This window comes from Xiphophorus hellerii, chromosome 9, assembly GCF_003331165.1.
Source record: "Xiphophorus hellerii strain 12219 chromosome 9, Xiphophorus_hellerii-4.1, whole genome shotgun sequence".
NCBI classification, from domain to species: Eukaryota; Metazoa; Chordata; class Actinopteri; order Cyprinodontiformes; family Poeciliidae; genus Xiphophorus; species Xiphophorus hellerii.
The window spans coordinates 20,281,431-20,299,304 of NC_045680.1; the positions used below are offsets into that span (position 1 = coordinate 20,281,431).

The 17,874-nt window shown below is 41.5% G+C and overlaps 1 protein-coding gene across 2 annotated transcripts in view; it reads left to right on the top strand.

Moving 5' to 3' along the window:
* ddr2a (discoidin domain receptor tyrosine kinase 2a) overlaps positions 1-17,874 on the top strand; it is a 33,694-nt gene that overhangs the window by 11,180 nt on the left and 4,640 nt on the right. The window contains exons 2-11 of one of the 2 annotated variants that reach the window (XM_032571619.1): positions 3,134-3,252; positions 9,871-9,973; positions 10,491-10,722; positions 12,381-12,528; positions 13,235-13,337; positions 14,612-14,795; positions 14,880-15,120; positions 15,208-15,252; positions 16,867-17,003; positions 17,134-17,350. In XM_032571619.1, coding sequence (XP_032427510.1) covers positions 3,168-3,252; positions 9,871-9,973; positions 10,491-10,722; positions 12,381-12,528; positions 13,235-13,337; positions 14,612-14,795; positions 14,880-15,120; positions 15,208-15,252; positions 16,867-17,003; positions 17,134-17,350 — 1,495 coding nt within the window. In that variant the 5' untranslated portion in view covers positions 3,134-3,167. Of the gene's footprint in view, positions 1-3,133; positions 3,253-9,870; positions 9,974-10,490; positions 10,723-12,380; positions 12,529-13,234; positions 13,338-14,611; positions 14,796-14,879; positions 15,121-15,207; positions 15,253-16,842; positions 17,004-17,133; positions 17,351-17,874 lie in introns of both variants that reach the window. The other variant, XM_032571618.1, reaches the window with a different exon arrangement.

Below are 17,874 nucleotides of genomic sequence, written 5' to 3' on the forward strand. Positions count from 1 at the left end.
AGTTTTACGGTGAGTGTTGCAGAACCTCACCTCCCTTTGGATCTCCACCGCTGAACACGGGATCAGAGCTTGAATGTTGACAAGAGTTCAGGCAGTGACATTTTAGAGGGGCCCAGTCAAAGTCCCGACCGAAATTCACGTGCGATTCAGTGGCAAAACGTGAACACTGACGGTGACAGACGCTCTGTCTGACTGAGCTTCAGATATTTTTCAGAGAAGAACGGGAAAAACATGTGCAAAGCAGGCAGAGAAAACGTCCCAAACTTACAACAGCTGTAAACAGAGCAAATTGTTTTTCTTTACTCAGGCTGCCGAAAACAGGCACACCAAGCTTTTCCGATATTTATCCACATAAAACTTTATACTGAAAACCATTTTTTATGCTTCACGTTTTTCTCACTTCACAAATCCTAATGAAACACATTGGAGTTTGCGGTTACAACATCACAAGCTTTGGTTAGAAGGGTGTGAACACTTTTGTGAAGGACAAAAAGTCTCGTTTGACTCAGAAGCGAGCTCTGAATAAGTTTCTCCCGCGGCTCTATCAACCTGTTTACTGATCTCGTGTTGCTGCAGCGGAGAACAGATGTGGAGGAACAGCTGTTATCTTCATGCTGAGAGCACAGCTGGGACGTGAAGATGCTGCATCGCAACACATGGCGGGCAGGAAATCCATCTCAATGAAACATTGGCACAAACAAACGATATTCCAAGATGAGGACATATTCACAAGGAATATGAATACGGAATCCCGGAGCAGACCTCGTCGTATTCATCGTTATTTTCCCTGGTTTGCTTTCTGGATCAGAATTTCCAGAGACGCTTGTCATGTTATTGTCCTCTGAGGTTTTCACTGTGCTTTGACTTGTTCGAAGCCATCTTACCAAGTCTCTAACTGATATGAAGTGTAATGTTTAACCACTTCAAGGTTAGTCCGCATGGTTAAAACAACAACTGTTAAGGCCCAATTAGAGCACATACTGAAACCCTGTGACTAAAATAAAAAAAACAAATATTGTTTTGGTTTTCTAGAAGATATCAATAAATACATGGATCGAGCATTTTGACACATCAGCTCCCAGTTCTGGACTGGGATTATTTTAAAAGATGGATCCTTATGTACTTTATATTCTGAGACTCATAGGGAATGTGAAATTACAACTGTGATCAAGCAAAACGGACACACACACACAAAAAAGTTTTTTATCTTCATTACTGTTATGTGATAAGACCGGTTTCTTCACTGTGATTTTATTCCCACGAGCAAACTGCAGAGTTAGCAGTTCATGAATCTGCTGGAGGCCGTGGACATTTTTTCCCTAATTGGCAGCTTTTAGGTCATTCTTAAAATGACGAGAAAGCAAAACCTGTATTGGTTTCAAAGTTAGTGAAGTTGACGCCTTATTTATAGTGATGCCAAAGTCACTACATGAGGCCTTGGACTCAAAATGTCTATGGAGATGCTTGTGTGAATATGAGCACACCTATACTGACAGCTTGACAATGAGATCCAGATCTCAACGGGGTTTACCTGGTTAAATAAACGAAATAAAAAAAAAAATAGTGCACCGCTGAGTCTAAAGGGAACAAATGGGGAAGAGAAATTTGAAAGTGTGATCAGTAATGACTGTTGAAGCAGAGGCAGGTCTCCCCTGGCCCCATGTGCAACACGGGCTGTTTTTAACGTGTAATGAACATGATAAACATGTGTTTGACTTCCAAATGCAAAAACATCAGCTGCTTGTGTTTCATACACACTGAAAACAGAGGAATTTGGCTTGGTAGAGCTTTCTTAGTGGTAAATACTTGGGATGAGAGATGGCAGGAAAAGGCAGTGAAAAAGCAAAACAATTTTGTGGAAAGTGGCAACAATGGAGTTAAGTCAGAAATGTTGCGAAATCGAGCAAGTTTGAAATAAGAATTCAAAAACGTAGAGATCTTAACTGAGTCCTAAAGCTGAGACTTTTCTGCTTGTGTTAATCATGTTTACACCAAGAGATTTTTCTAGATTATAAAATGTTCCTTGCATGAATGAGTAGAGCCTTTTTTTGAGCCTCAATATTCATTAACTAATATAGAGATCTGTTCAATACCATGGTTCCGTTCTGGTTTAAGCTTTATTTTAGATTAAAAACAACTTTGGATGCTGATCCTCCACAAAGCTTCACAAAAATCTAAAGTATAAAAACAAATTTGGAGCATGACTAAGTTTTTTTTTTTTGAACTGCTGATGCCGCCCTCCAAGCCATGCCACCCTGTGTTGTGAGCCATAATAAAAAGTGCCAGTAGTCTGAAGATGAGTCAGCCAGAAAGTCTGTAGAAAACAGCAGTTCACCTGGAGACTCATCCACATGTATCCATTTATGTTCTCATGTTAAAAAGTTGTGCAAAAATTGCAGCTAAACTTGTAAACAGATAAAAGTCTTAATCCCAAGTTGATGCACAGTTGATTTGCCTGCTCAGTGAAATCTAACCGTTTCTCTACAATACTGAGAGTGAAAAGGTTGTTTGTGAGGCTCCAGCGGATGTCAGCTTTCACGTAAAAGACTCGCATCATGAATGAAACGCAGACACAAACTGGTTGCAACTGGTTTCCGAGCTGCTGGACCGAGTGGTCAGTCGGAGGTGGCTTCTTGGCTCCGTGTCAGTCCGACTGAAGTCATGTCTGTGATTTAAGGCCTCAGCGTCTCCTCCTCCTTCCCTCTTTTCATCCTTTCATTCATCCAGGCGTCGTTTACTTTCTCAGCTCGGGTGCATATTTGAATATCAAGGACCTAACTCAGAACTAAGCATGCGAAGCTGTTTCGTCTGATGTGGTTGATGGCGCGACGTCACTGCAGTTTTAGATTTAATCGTTTTTTTCCCCCCTCATTGGGTAATAAACTGGTTGGTTAATGGAAATTCCACTGTTAGCTGGTAATTACTGCGTTTTTGTGACTGGTTGTAAAAAAGCATTATTCTATTTAGGCTCTCATGTATTCTAAATGAAAGTTTTGTTCCCATGAATACCAAAAAGCAAACACAAATGGGTGGGATTAGTTTTTTTTGTTGTTTTTTTTTTTGCTTTAGTGGTTAAGTAACATCGGAAATCCTTCGGACATGTCTAACCTGCTGTTTTCATATTTTTCTCCAGATTGTGGACGTCTGTCTGTTTTCGTGTGTTCACGATGATGAGGCACCTGTCAGACACTCACTTCCTCCCGCTCATTGTCATCCAACTGCTGGGAACCGTCACATCGCAGGTCAACCCAGGTTTGTGCCGCCACAGGAAGCTGTCGGAATTGGATTCGGCATTTGAATCATGCAGGAAGCTCGGATTTGGGATAAGTTGTGCTTCGTAAGAGTCCTGTGGTCCTGCGTCTCTCTGGTTTGACTCCAGTGATCCGAGGACGTTCACCTTTTTCTCCAGCTCTTTCCAGCATCTGCACTTGTGGTTTTCTTGGAATCAAGTGAAATATAGATCAATGTTTTTTAACAAGTAAATTGAGTGGGAAAGACAGAGATGGAATTAAATTGAAACCGAAATGAGTTTTTAGTTATAGCTGACAAAATGGAAGAACAGGAGATATTTGCCAGTGAAAACCTCGAGCTGGCAACACAGAGCTTCTCTCATTAGGGTGAGATTCCTTTACTGTTGAACAAAAATAATATGTGACACATACACAGATCTGAACTGCAACAAATGGCTCCGGAAAAGTGAGATGATGCAGTGATCTGCAAAAATATTCAGAGCTGTTTACGTTTTTTTTTTTCTTCACAAATTTTGTGGTTTCATGTGATACATCACTTTCCGTTTCTTTAACAAATGAAAACCTGAACGTATTTATATTAAGCCCTCCTGAGTCGGGAATTTGTTGACTCAGCTTTTGCTGAATGACTGTACAAGTTTTGCAACAACTACAAACCAATGCGACTCTTTGGGAGCTCAAGCTCAGTCAGATTGGACGTGCAGAGTCTTTAAAAATAAGTTCTCAGGTGTTGTGGCAGATTATCAATCAGATTTCAGGATGGACTTTGACAGGGACATTTCTGACATGAATATGCCTTGTGCTGAACTCTTCCACTGGAGCTCTTAGCGAATGTTTAGGGTTTTCCTTCTGCTGGAAGATGAACCTCCTCCTCAGTCTCAGCTCTTTTGCAGTCTTGCCCTTAACTCCACTCATCTTTTCATCAACCCTGACCAGCCACACCACAGCAAATTGACAGCAAACTGACGCCACCACCATATTTACAGTGGGGTTGGTGACTTCGGGGCATAGTTTCATATTAGTTTTCAGTGACATTTTCCTTTGACTTCCCTTCATCACATAAACCCCCATGAAGAGTGGATGAAGAGTGTGCGCTAACGTGAAAACAAAAAGTGCCCTGAGGCACAAATACCTTGGTGAATCACTCTCTCGTCGCCAGGGTCACAGAGGAGACACATAAAAATTAGCCTATTGCCATTGCCAGATAACTCCACCTCACATTTACTTTTTAAGATTTGGCTTTTTACACCCCCACCATTTTAATAGCCAAAACTAAAAGTAATAAGTCATGACAAAGGGTTCTTTTGAACAAAAGCAATTCTTGACAATAAGCTACTCTTTGTGTAGATGGCTACTGGTTCATTTTGGATTCAATCTTTGTGTCAAATCCAAGATGGAAGCACAATTTACAAGGAGATGTGGGGAAAAAAGAAAAACAGGGCCTGTCCAATGCTGGCACAATTCGACTAGGGAGCCTTTTGGCTATAAGCCCTCACATCTACCTGATATCCCGTAAATATCATTCATTTTCAGACATTTCTGCATCATAGACAGTTATTGTAGCATACACTTAATTCTTTGATGAGAACAGTTAGGCTACTAATATTATTTTGCTTAGAAAAAGCTCTGACTACAGTGTTTTTATTTTAAAAAATCATTGTGTTTTGTGTCATAAAAAATTGTTGCCATCTGTACACACAAAAACCTTGTAGTCCTGACTTGCATGAGGGATATTATTGTTTTTGTCCCCATTGCAACTCCACCAGTTGATAGCAGCTGCTTAGTTTGCTTATGCCTTGGCCCGACTTTGATATAAATGTAAAAAAAAAAAAAAAAAAAGGTAGTATAGTCAAGTTGATGCTAAGCTGAGCATGCTACCGCTAATGCTTCTGCCTGTATCGCCGCTCTATATGTATATGTTTCTGACCTATTTGGCAAAGTGTGAACCGGAGTCTTGTTTGACTCTGGTGAACCCTCTTACTTTCACTCTCTTTGTTTTTGTACGTTGTGTGTGTTGGGGTGTGGGTGTGTGTGTGTGTGTGGGGGTGTGTGTGTGTATGTGCTACTACGCCTGCTTGCATGGATTTTTCCTCATGCACATGCATGCTGTGGATCCAGCTATCCCACTGGAGTCTGTGGCTAATGCATACCAGACATTCTGACAGCAGGAAAGTCCATTGAAATTCACTGTCTTTCTTCCACAGTGTTTATGTGTCGTTTTGTTAGTGTTTCTGCACAGGAGCGTCCAGTGCGTGATTCCCCGTGTTTGACCACTCATAAGTCTTGGAAAGGACTGCTTGCGCATCTAATTGTGGTCACAGTTCAACGAGGTTCGCCACTCAAGCAATTTTTTTGCGTGCAACCCAAGTCTACATCCACGTTTAAAAAAACCCAAAAAAACATCTCTCCCACTGTGGCTGAAAGCTCAGATCTCAACCTGCTCTGATATATTGACGCACCTATAATTCTCTTGAATGCTTCGGTTCTGCTGCATTGAGAAGAAGGTCATTTTTCCACAGTCTGGAAATATTCATGGCTGAATTTAGCAGAGCCGAGTTGCCAACTTTCCCCTATTTAAAATTCCCTAGCAATGGAGTTATACCATCCCTGTCTTTCCCATTTTGCTTGTGAGTGGGCGAACTTTATTTCGCTGTGGAGAGAGGCAGGCTCCAGGGCAGGCCCCGTCCCGGCAGCCAAATATTAAGCAATGGCTTTGCAGACGAGACCTTTTGAGAGGAGAGCGCTTAGAGAGCATGCTGACTGAATGCCTAAGTTTACTGGCTGATTCTAATCCCAGCTAATATTGGATTCTTTTCTTTTTTAGATATCATATTATCTTTTATTGCTTTATAAATGACACCAAAGTCACGCTCTGTCCTCTGCTGTTCTGGGCTCTTGAGTAGACTCAGCTTAATTTTCCATATTTATCTTCATAATCTGCTTTAAAGCCTCAAGAGGACATATTCGAGTCTGTTTGCGCTTTATCATTTTAATTAAAAATTTTATTTTATTTGTTTTACTTGTGCAAAACAGTGTGGGACAGAGTGTACCTCAGATGATGTACTTGTTAGATGACAGTTGTGCTTCACTAAATGAATCAAATCTGTTCCGAAATATTGTTTCCGTGTGGGGAAATTGTGTCGTGACTGGGCTTTTACTGTGAAAGAGTGGTGGCATTCCTCAGACCGAATAACCTTTGATGTTTAGCCACAAATCAAAAGAAGAAACAAAATGTTATTTATCGTTATACTGCTGCCACCTTTGGTCAAAATCTGTATGGAGAAAAACGATTACGCACACAAATCATAGCAACATGACACGTTAAGTATATCGCTATACGTCACTTTGCCCCTTTGCCAATTTCTACCCCCGTCCCTCACCTCTGTTACAGTTTTTCCCCTTTTATTTGTAGCTTTTCCTTTCAGTTGTTGCATTGTTATGATTAATGAAAATGAAAAGTGGAAAATGTGCAAATCTCCACTTTCATTATTATGTATTTTCCAGGGACTTTTGTAGCAATAGTCATACAGTCAAGTATGTTCCCTTCAGTTGTTGTAAAAATTATATATGAATCAAGCATGACTCAAAGGAGACTTGACTTTCTCATTTATTTGAAATTTATCCACAACACAAAGGCGTACACTTTTCCACCTGAGAGGATATTTTTAGCTGGTGGTTGAGTAAACCCATGTATGTGTGCTTGCCTCCAACCATGCACTCTCTAATGCCCCCACAACTCGCCCCCAGAGTCACCTCTGAGTGGGCCGGGTAGGTAAATAAACACAGCAAAAACCAACATTTGGAGGAGCGCTCATACATCCTGGACAACATCCTGAAAGCCACCTCCCTCTGTCTTAGACTTACTATGGGATGTGGTGGCCATGGCAACTGATGACGAGTTCTACGGACAGTCGTGGGCAAACAAATTTGAGTGTTGCAGCTTTAATGTGAGCTAAGAGGGAAATTAGCTGAAAGGTCCTGGTGGTCAAATCAGATAATTAGTGGATCAGCCAATGTGGCAGCATTTTGTAAATGTAGACGTTCTGGCAGTTTGTTAATGCCAAGATGGAAAGACATCAGCAGTGACTAAGAGTATTTTTTAGTGAAGTGGTTGGAAATAGCATTTTTATTGCCACAGCTATATGCCATGTTTGTTTTTGTTTTTTTGTTTTTTTTGCTTTTATGGCCTGCTCCAACTGTATTCTTTTTGCAATGCCTTGCAAAAAAAAAAAACAACAAAAAAAAGTTGCTTCTTGAAATTTTTCACATTTTGTCATCCTAACAGAAAACTTTAACTCTTAGGTTTTATGTGACAGGCCAAGACAAAGCAGTAAGGATACACAGTTTTTAAGAATTGCATATATGTTAATAAAACATTACGAGTCATTCAGAAGTGCCTAAACTCTCGTTCTCACCAAGCTTGGCCTATTTTAACAAAGCTCCTCCTTAAGCTTGCAGTTTCCAGTCGAGGCTCCTCCTCACAGAGCATGACTCCTCCACTCATCTCCTCCAGACTAGCGGCAGCAGCAGTTAGCAGTCACTTGGTGGATCTGAATATCTACTGAGCTCATCATGGGAACTACTTTTCACTTCAACACTCCTGAAAACGGTTTTAATGGCATCATGGAGAAATGTGGTGATGACGCTCTGAAGGTTGGAAAGAGCACGAGCTTCTTAAAGAGACAGAGGCCAATTTCAAGGTGTTAAATTGCTACATCAAATTTCTTTTAAGTTCAGACCAAAAGTTTGGACACACTTTCTCATTGAATTCAATGAGAAGGTGTGTCCAAACTTTTGGTCTGTACTGTGTATATATATATATATATATATATATATATATATATATATATATATATATATACTGTATATATACATGCCGGGAAAATACATAATGCAGTCCCTTTAATTAAAATCAAATGCATCCAACTGTCTCCAAAAGTCATCAACATAGTAAACAGCACAGAATACAGCTGTTGTTTGAAGGTCTAAGAGGTTTGTTACAGAAGACAGGAAAGTGATGAACCTGCAGAGAAATATAAATCAAGATTTGGACATAAAACAACATCCTACATCTCAAGGTGCCCTATTCAAACTATTATCTAAAAATCGAACTATTGGAAATCTACCTAGATACTATCCTCACCTAAACTATCAGGGTGTGCAACAGGAACATCAATCAGAGAAACCGCCAAGAGGCACATGGTAACTCTGGAGGACGACTTGAGTAAGATAATGCCCATGTACAGATCCATTTGCATCAGAAAGATAACACTTCACAGCAGCCAGAACACACCTCTCCCATTGTCAAACATGGTGGGTGGCAGGGTTGTGGTGCTGAGATGGTTTTGTTTAACAGGGACAGGGAAGTTGATGGGAAGCTAGCTGGGACTAGTGGTGGAAGAAAACCTAATACAGGCAGCAAAATACTCATGACTAGGTAAGAGGTCCACTTTCTAACACAAAGCCAGATTTTCATTGATTCTGTTTATAAATATTTATGCCTTTATTATTCTTCTGAAGTAAAGAAAGCAAAACTAGGGGAGGATTATATATATTTATATATAAACAACGGCCGGAGTATTCGGTCATCAGTCCAAACTGTGTTTCCACATAGTAAAACTGTAAGCAAATATTTGGAGGAGGTTAAGAAGAGAGGAAGAGATGATTATAGGGTGAGATTAAGAAAAAAAAGGAGAGAGCTGGAGAAACAGAAAAGGTCTTGAACCTCAAGCTCTGCTGTTGCTGGCATCTTCTCAAAGGCTTACTGTAACACATGGGGCCAGGCAAACAGGGCCACACTCCCTTTCACCTCCACATGCAGCTCAGCTGTGGACGTCGGCCCAGGCCAATCACAGCGATGTGAACCAAGACTTCCCAAAGGCCCTTTCATCTAAAACATTAAGCTTCACACTGCAGAGCTCACACCCTCTTAATTTCAACCCCTGAATGAGACTCTTTTGCTATTCACCCCGGAGACATTTGCATCCACTGTTGACCATGTTTGTCTCATTTAGCCGGTACTTTAGAGAGTCCTAATCAGTGGAGGATTAGGTAAAATCACAACTTTCGTTTCAGACTTGCTAGAGACCACACAGGCGGGCAAAAGGCAGAAAATGGAGGATGAGGGGGTGGGATGGCATGCAGGAAATGGTGGGGGAATATTGCTCCTGTTGACCACAAAGCAAAGCCACGAGGTAGCTGTACCGGTCCTGTTCACCCAGCACACTTACTTTCCTGCTAACTTCATGTGTCTGAGTGCTGGGGTTTAGCTAAAGTTTATTATGAGAGCTCAGAGTTTGGCTCGACCCCTTCGTCCAGCGTTACCCAATCTGTGTTGGTGGTTTTTATGTGCACGCAAACTTGGATGGAGTGAATGTTTGAGTTGAGCTTCAAAATTTCCCTGCAAACTATTAATCAGAGCAGTGCAGTAGGAGAAATGTTGCGGGGATGTGATAACTCGTCATATCAGGTGTGGAAATGCTGCTGTCGTCATGGGTCCATTGATTTACATGTAAGTGTTTTGAGGGTGACAAATAAGGGGTTAAACACTCATCATCTTATGTGTCTGTCTGATTTTCCACAGCAGTGACCCTTGCGTTGATGCATATTTTTGATGTTCCAGGTGTGTGTCGATACGCTCTGGGGATGTCGAGTGGGCAGATACCGGATGAGGACATCTCTGCCTCCAGTCAGTGGTCTGAATCTACCGCTGCCAGATACGGCAGGTACACCTCTCACACACACAAGCTCAGATACATGTTTCTTAGCATGATAACGAGTGCAACACATGGGTGGCTTGTTCAGCAAAGTGCCTGTGCCTGATTATGAGACGTAAACCACAAACTGGGGTACCGATTCTGCTCACAGATGCGCCATTAGGAGAGCAGGTGTGTGGGGATGTGTGCTAAGCTGTACACTGTAGAACTTGGGTGGCCTTTGCTAAGTATCAGGATCTTGAAGTCAGACACTTTCCGCCTCTACTGTGGGTTGAATTTTTGTCTTGCTACCCTTCTCCCTTCACAGGCCCTTCCCCTAAACTAGCACTTGAACGATTTACGACGCAGCCTTTCACCAGTAACTTTTTACAACTGGCTTTAAGAGCTCAAATCCCCCACTCCACCCACTTTTACATTTCTTTCCACGTTTCCTCTTCATCCTGACATCTTTCCCCCCCTCTACATCCTCCATTCATTGGCGCCCTCTTCTTCCCACGTTTTCAAATTGTTTATCTTTACCTCCAAGGTTGGACGGTGAGGAGGGAGACGGCGCATGGTGTCCGGAGATAACTGTTGAACCAGACCACCTGAAGGAGTTCCTCCAGATCGACTTGCGTTCGCTCCACTTCATCACCCTTGTGGGCACCCAGGGCCGTCACGCTGGAGGAATGGGCAACGAGTTTGCCCAGATGTACAAGATTAAGTACAGTCGGGATGGCAGTCGCTGGATCTCATGGAGGAACAGGCAGGGGAAACAGGTAACTCCACCTGCTGGCGAGAAGTCGAAGATAATGATATGAGTCGACCCTTCTAACTAATAGTTAAACAAGCTGCACCGACTTTATGACTTTAAGTAAGGTAAGGCTGGACTTTGACTGGACCACATGAATAAGGTTGTGTTTATGGTTGTTGCCCTGCTCGACAAGGAAAATGTGCCCCGATATGTAGTCTATCAGGTTTCCTCAAGGATTGCCTTGAATTTAGATCTATGCACCTTTTCCCTGCTGAAACATTCCCACAGTATGATGGTGCCACCCCCACAATTCACCTTGACAGTATTTTGGATTTAATGGAGGGGCAGGAGGGGGGTCCAAGAATTAAATAGCACACAGAGTGACTACTTGAGGCAACCAGTTTTTAATGGATTTTACCGTAGGGTTTCAGAGTAACAAGGGAGCAGGATGGAAGAAGGGTAAAAGTAGATGAATGTCTCATTTTGAGTTTCTTTTTTATTTTAAAAGTGTGACATTCACCTCATCAGAACTTTGAAGATGTTTGTGCTTTCCCATGAAATGCATTTTCATTAACCTACACCGAAAGTTGTGATTTTTACAAAAAAAGATGTATTCACATTTCCATTTGTACTTTCATTTGGGTTTCTACTGCTTCTAAAAACAACCCAAGCACTTAAAAAATCTGCCCTGCCGGTTTTTTGGGAATAAGTTAATTATTTCGGTGTCTGTAAAATTACCCGTTTCAAAAGCAAATGTAACGTCACAAATCAGCAGACACAGCCCCTCACCTAGGGGTAACCTAGGTCGTCAACCCCAGTGACGTTCAGCCCGTCACCTAGCAACCCAAGCGGCGCTCCAGCCCGTTTGGTCAGCTGGTTTTACTGCTGTGTGTGCTGTACAATGGCTGCTGGAAAAGACAAGTGGTTTGTTGCTGACTTACCATCCAGAAATCAGTTGTTGCATTCTTGTTGGTTGGGCAGGAGGCTCCACTTCTGCTTCTCAAAGATGTACGGTTGCGTAATTGCGCATCTGTTCACAGCCATTTTCACATGCGAGTGTAAACTTTGACATGGCCAGCAGCAGCTTATTTGGGGCTTCTTAAGTGATAAGAACAGCTGATTCTAAAAGGAGCTCAAAGCAGGCAGAAGTGAGCAGACGAAAACCTTGTTATCTAAGAATGAACTTGTGCAAAAAAAAAAAAAATGCAATGAACATGTTTTGTGTAGCCCGTAGGCCACAGGTGTCAAACTTCAGTCCTGGAGGGCCACTGCCCTGCAACCTTTAGATGTGCCTCTGCTGCACCACACCTGAGTAGAATAATTAGGTCATTAGCAAGGCTCTGGAGATCTAATCTACACAAGGAGGAAGTAATTAAGCCATTTCCTTCTAGTGTTTTGTACCTGTGGCTCATCTAAAAACTGCAGGACAGTGGCCCTTGAGGACTGGAGTTTGACACCCCTGCCATAGGCCCATCCTAACCAGTTCAAGGAAGTATTATAGGTTACTTTTAAGAGGTGGTTAAACTTTTTCTAGGCACTAGTCAATTAGTGACTTATTGACCAGCCACTTAGTCAAATAAGTGACTAATTATTGAGCTTAATTTTCTTACAAAAACAATACAGTGATGATCAGATATCAGTTAGCCTGATCATTATGTCATCAAATGTTTGCTTCGTCTGCAGGTGATTGAGGGCAACAGGAACACATACGACATCGCACTCAGGGACATGCAGCCGCCCATCATTGCTCGTCTGGTCCGCTTTATGCCTGTCATTGACCACTCCATGAACGTCTGCATGAGAGTGGAGCTCTACGGCTGCGAGTGGCTCGGTGAGTTTGAGTTCAACTATGCAGGAGAGAAAACACAGAGAGAAACACTTTAGAATGCATTTAAAGAAGTGCGACCTCTTAAGGACGATCGTAAAACAGTGAAAGCAACATTAACCTTTGAGCCTCTTACGAAAGGGAGCGACAGCTGATTTCCAGTTACCATTGCATAACAATGCGCTGTGTAAACTCTAATCCAGTAGACAAGATAAGGATATTATGATAATATAATATTTGACTTTGTGGAATGTAACTTCTGTCGCCAAACTACAAATTCATACTTACGGATGTCCCGTTAAGTCTGGTTTCTGTTGTGCAAAGAAGAAAAGCTGCGTTTGATGAGAGATGTGAAAATGTTCATTCACCCTTTCTTTCCCTAAACCGGACCCACATTCTTTGATAAATGAAACTCTGCAGGCTGCAAACAAGTTGTCAGTCTGTGGAAAGGACTTTGTTTAAGCCATTTTCCGTGCTGTTTCCCCACATAGCACAAATATTTTCCATCTCCTTGTTTTGTTTTCTGTTGCTTTAGTAAGTTTTGTTTGAAATTCTCAAAATGGACATTTATTTTTATACATCCTACCTGTATCTTGGTGCATTTGTTACCATGGTGACCTTAAACTGTGCAGTTTAAAGCAAACTTTGTGGCTTTCTGAACAATGTCAATAAAATCCCCACAACTGAAGAGGAAATTGTCATTTCTTCCCAGATGGCCTGGTTTCGTATAACGCTCCTGCAGGACAACAGATGAACCTTCCTGCTTATACTGTCTACCTCAACGACTCGGTCTACGATGGAGCCGTCATCCGCAGGTGAATGACGGTTCAGTGCTTTTCCTCCTCATCGTTTGCTTCCTGCGCTAGTTTGATGTAGCTCTCATCTCTAATGATCGCTGCTTTTCCTCCTCACCATGTTAGTTCCCATTGCCATGGTAAAAACAAAGAAACAGAGCGGTGTGAGTGGGTCGGGGTGTTTTATTGTTAGGCAAAACCTCCTCTCCTGGGAATAACTGAGTCAACGGGACTGAATAACTTTAAGACCCAGAATCGACCAATCAGGGCTTTTGTTTTGTTTGGATTATAGCGTGAATAATGTCCTCCATGACACCGAAACACTCTGTTAAGGAAACAGTGGAGGAGGAAAGCAAAAATGAGGAATAATAGAAAATCTGACAAATACCCGTAACAGAGTGGATTTTGTTTGGTAATGCTGCCACCTAGTGTTAGGAATTAATTACAGTTTATTTATGAGCCAATTTATTGATGAATTGATGAAATCAAACAAGATTGAAGTTGGATCAGGGAACATTTTATGAAAATGTTTCTTATATATTTGTTTTGGTCTATAAAAGCATATAAAAAACATTTTCATAAAAAGTGCAGCTTTAGTACAAAAATATAAATTAACATAAAATATTGTGTATGGGAAACCATTCAGTGCAGTGAAAAAAGTATTTATCCCTTTATAGAGTTCTTTATTTATTTTTTTTCCAGTCACATTTATGCTTCAGATTGCCAAACAAATTTTAAGAGCAGACAAACTTAGTCAACACAAAATGCAGATTTAAAATAAAAGTTCATATATTGAGTTTTCAAAAGTTAGCCAAACCATACCTTGTTCTAAGTGAAAAAGAGATCACCTTCCTTGTTTTATTGAATTTACTGTAATTAGGAACATTTCTTGAAATGATTAGTAGAAATTAACTCTACTTCCAGATGTGTAGAACCAACAAATGCCTCAAACAGAACCCGTCTGACAGCATGAAGAAGGCTAAAAGTATCGAGTCTCGATCACAGATGGACATGTCTCCCATCACTATAGTTCAGCTTCCTGGTGGTGAAAACCACAGATGCTGTGCTTTTTCGAAAACAGAACAAAAGTTTACTGTTTTGTTTATGTAACCACGGTGAACAGAATCATGACTGGTTTTGTGATTAGCAGCACTGTAAGTAACAAACAGGGACGTTTCATTGAAGGAATTAACAAGGAGGCTAATATAATCTTCAAAAGACTGAAAATATTTCTGACTGGAGTTCATCGGCTGTGGATTTCACCCTTTTTACAGATTTGCTTCTGTGTTTCTCAGTATGACAGAGGGCTTAGGCCAGCTGACCGACGGCGTTTGTGGAGAAGATGATTTCACTCTCAGCCACGTCCACAACGGATGGCCCGGGTACGACTACGTAGGCTGGAGCAACGAGAGCATCCCCGGTGGATTTGTTGAAATCATGTTTGAGTTTGACCGTATACGAAACTTCACCTCCATGAAGGTGAGAATCCCGAGCCGACGCGGCGGCGTTAAAGTCCTTTGGCGTCGTTCTCCGTCATCACAGAGAATGCCCTCGTGTGCGCAGGTCCACTGCAACAACATGTTCTCCCGACACGTCAAGGCCTTCCAGCAGGTGGTTTGCCACTTCCGCTCCGATTCCGACTGGGAGACAACGCCGCTCGCCTTCAGCCCCGTGGAGGACGAGAAGAATCCCAGCGCCCGCTTCATCACCGTCAAGCTGGCCAATCACATGGCCAGCGCCATCAAGTGCCAGTTCTACTTTGCTGACGCCTGGATGCTGTTCAGCGAAATCACCTTCCAGTCAGGTATTCAGTGCGGAGCTGATTTGGTGCTGGAGTGAAATTGTTGAGATGAGTTTTCAACCCAAATAACAATTGGTGAAACTTTTTCAGATACAGCCATGTACAACACAACACCGCCTTCCACTCCTAAACCAGGTGAGGAACTACATCTCACATGCACATGCAATGCTTGGTTAATAATTTGTGAGCAACGCCTTCAGTAATTTTGTTAAATCTTGATTCCTGCTAAAATTGGAAAGATAGAGTTTGTATAAAAACATTTTTTTAAATATATTATCTTCGGTATTTGTAATATATTCAACTAGAGAACTTGAAACTTTTTTTTTTTGTATTTTTTTTCCTTTGATTAATTTATGATGAGTGGGACACTCCATGAAATATGCTTCCTTAAGAGAGATTAACCTAACCATGTGTAATGTCTTTTGTTATTTGATGAAAACTTAATCTTGTTTTACTCAATAAACAGAATGAACTAAAATATTTTTTCTAGCTAGGAAGAAGTGAGGACATTGTGCACACTAAGTACTGGCATCCTCTTTGGTTGAAATAACTTCAATCAGAAGCACACTAAGCTAAATATCTAAGGTTCTAACAAGTTAAACCTTCAAAATGCTGGGCATTAATCTTCATTATTTGCAATTAATGTCACACAATGTGTGTTTTATTTAGTGGTTTTAAGTTGTAGTACACAGGTGTCAAACTCCAGTCCTCGAGGGCCGCTGTCCTGCAGTTTTTAGATGTGCCACAGGTACAAAACAGTGGAATGAAATGACTTAATTACCTCCTCCTTGTGTAGATCAGTTCTCCAGAGCCTTAATGACCTAATTATTCTATTCAGGTGTGGTGCAGCAGAGGCTCATCTAAAAGTTGCAGGACACCGGCCCTCGAGGACCGGAGTTTGACACCCCTGTTGTAGTAGATCTGGCAATGTCTTAATTTAATTCTTTCAACTTTTATTTTCTTTTATAGAAAAAACAAAAATGATTTTATATAGGTTTTGTTTATTTATATGATTTGAATTCCTCAGCACTGTGAAATTCATACAAAATATTAATATGTCAGGTTATGTCTCCACTGCCATTAGTTGTTATGAAGAAACCAAATGCAGGCAAGGGGAGGCAGAACAGAAGAGACGTAAAAATAAAACTGTTTAATAGTAAAAGGGAGTTTAAAAAAAGATTAAAAGTCCACAAATCTGAAAAGGCTAAAGATAGTTAAAGTAATGAAATCCCAAAACCAACAAGGAGCGGTACGAAGCACAGATGGTGTATAGACTCCACAGTCTTCCTGACTTCAAATGGCCTCCAGAGTATCGCAGTAATAGTTTGGGGAAAGCGTTTGGGAATATGCATTTGTAGGCAAAGCCTTGCATTGCCACTTTAAAGTGTGTGTCCCCTTAAAAGCCCTCCTAAAACCTGTCGAAAACCTTTCCAGAAGAACTAAAGCTGCTACATCTGGAAACTGTGGCTGCCATGTGTTTTTAAATTCCGTGGGTTGAGAATGGGACGTCACCAAATATGTTTGGTAAAACAGTGTAGCCCCATGTCAGTTTTGACCTTTTTCACACAAAAAATACCAGGTTTTGTTATGAAGCAGGCCAAGCGATATCTCAGCTTTTTAAAAACATAAATGTTTGTTTGATGCTCACACACTTGTATCTTTTTAAAATTCTCATTTAACTGGGAAGCACGTGAAACTAAAGTCTCTTTTTAAAATCTTTAAAAGGCACCTCTCCTCCTCCCTCACCAGAAGATGACCCAACCCATAAAGTAGATGACAGCAACACTCGCATTCTGATTGGCTGTTTGGTGGCCATCATATTCATCCTTGTTGCCATCATTGTCATCATTTTGTGGAGACAGGTGTGGCAGAAGATGCTGGAGAAGGTGAACTCCCCCCCTTCTTTTTTTAAAATATATTGACACAACTAACAAACACAGTATAATCTTACGCATTTCCAGTTTTTCCTCTCGGAGACGGTCAGATGTACTCCCTGACACGCGTGTTTTATTCCAGGCCTCTCGTCGGATCCTGGACGACGAACTAACTGCTAGCTTGTCGATACAGAGCGAGACGTTCAGCTACAATCACACCGGCAACCGGCCAGGCACAGCCGGCGAACAGGAGTCTAATTCCACCTACGAGCGCATCTTCCCTCTGGGTCCAGACTACCAGGAGCCGTCGCGCCTCATATGTAAGCTGCCGGAGTTTGCACAGAGCTCAGAGGAACCTGGTAAGCCAGCAAATCCGCTCACACACATGGATATTAATACACAGTGCTTTTTTTCCCCCTTTTTTAAAAAAGGATTTGCCCCGTAATTTGCTTATCCAAGACCAATTAAATCCAGAGCACCACTGCAAATTGGAAGTAAAAGCAAGTATTTTTCATTTGTTTTTGCAAATAAAAATGCTAAAAGTATGGCATACATTTCTATTCAGCCACTCCTGAGTTAACAGTAATTATAACCACAATTCACAGGGTCTCTCTACCACTTTTGCAACACCAGTTACTGACATTTTGTCAACTGTATTTAGGTTTGGACTTTGACTGGGCCGTTCCGACAGGCTAATCTGCTTTCATTTGAATCTTTCCATTGTAGCTATGGTTTATTTATAGGGTCATAATCCCTCCAGGTCTTTTCCTGACATGGTTTCTTCCAGCCCTGTTTTTAGCTCCATCTGTAATACCATAAATTCTGAGCAGCTTTCCCGTCCCTGCTGAAAAGTAACATCCTCACAGCATGGTGCCACTGTGGA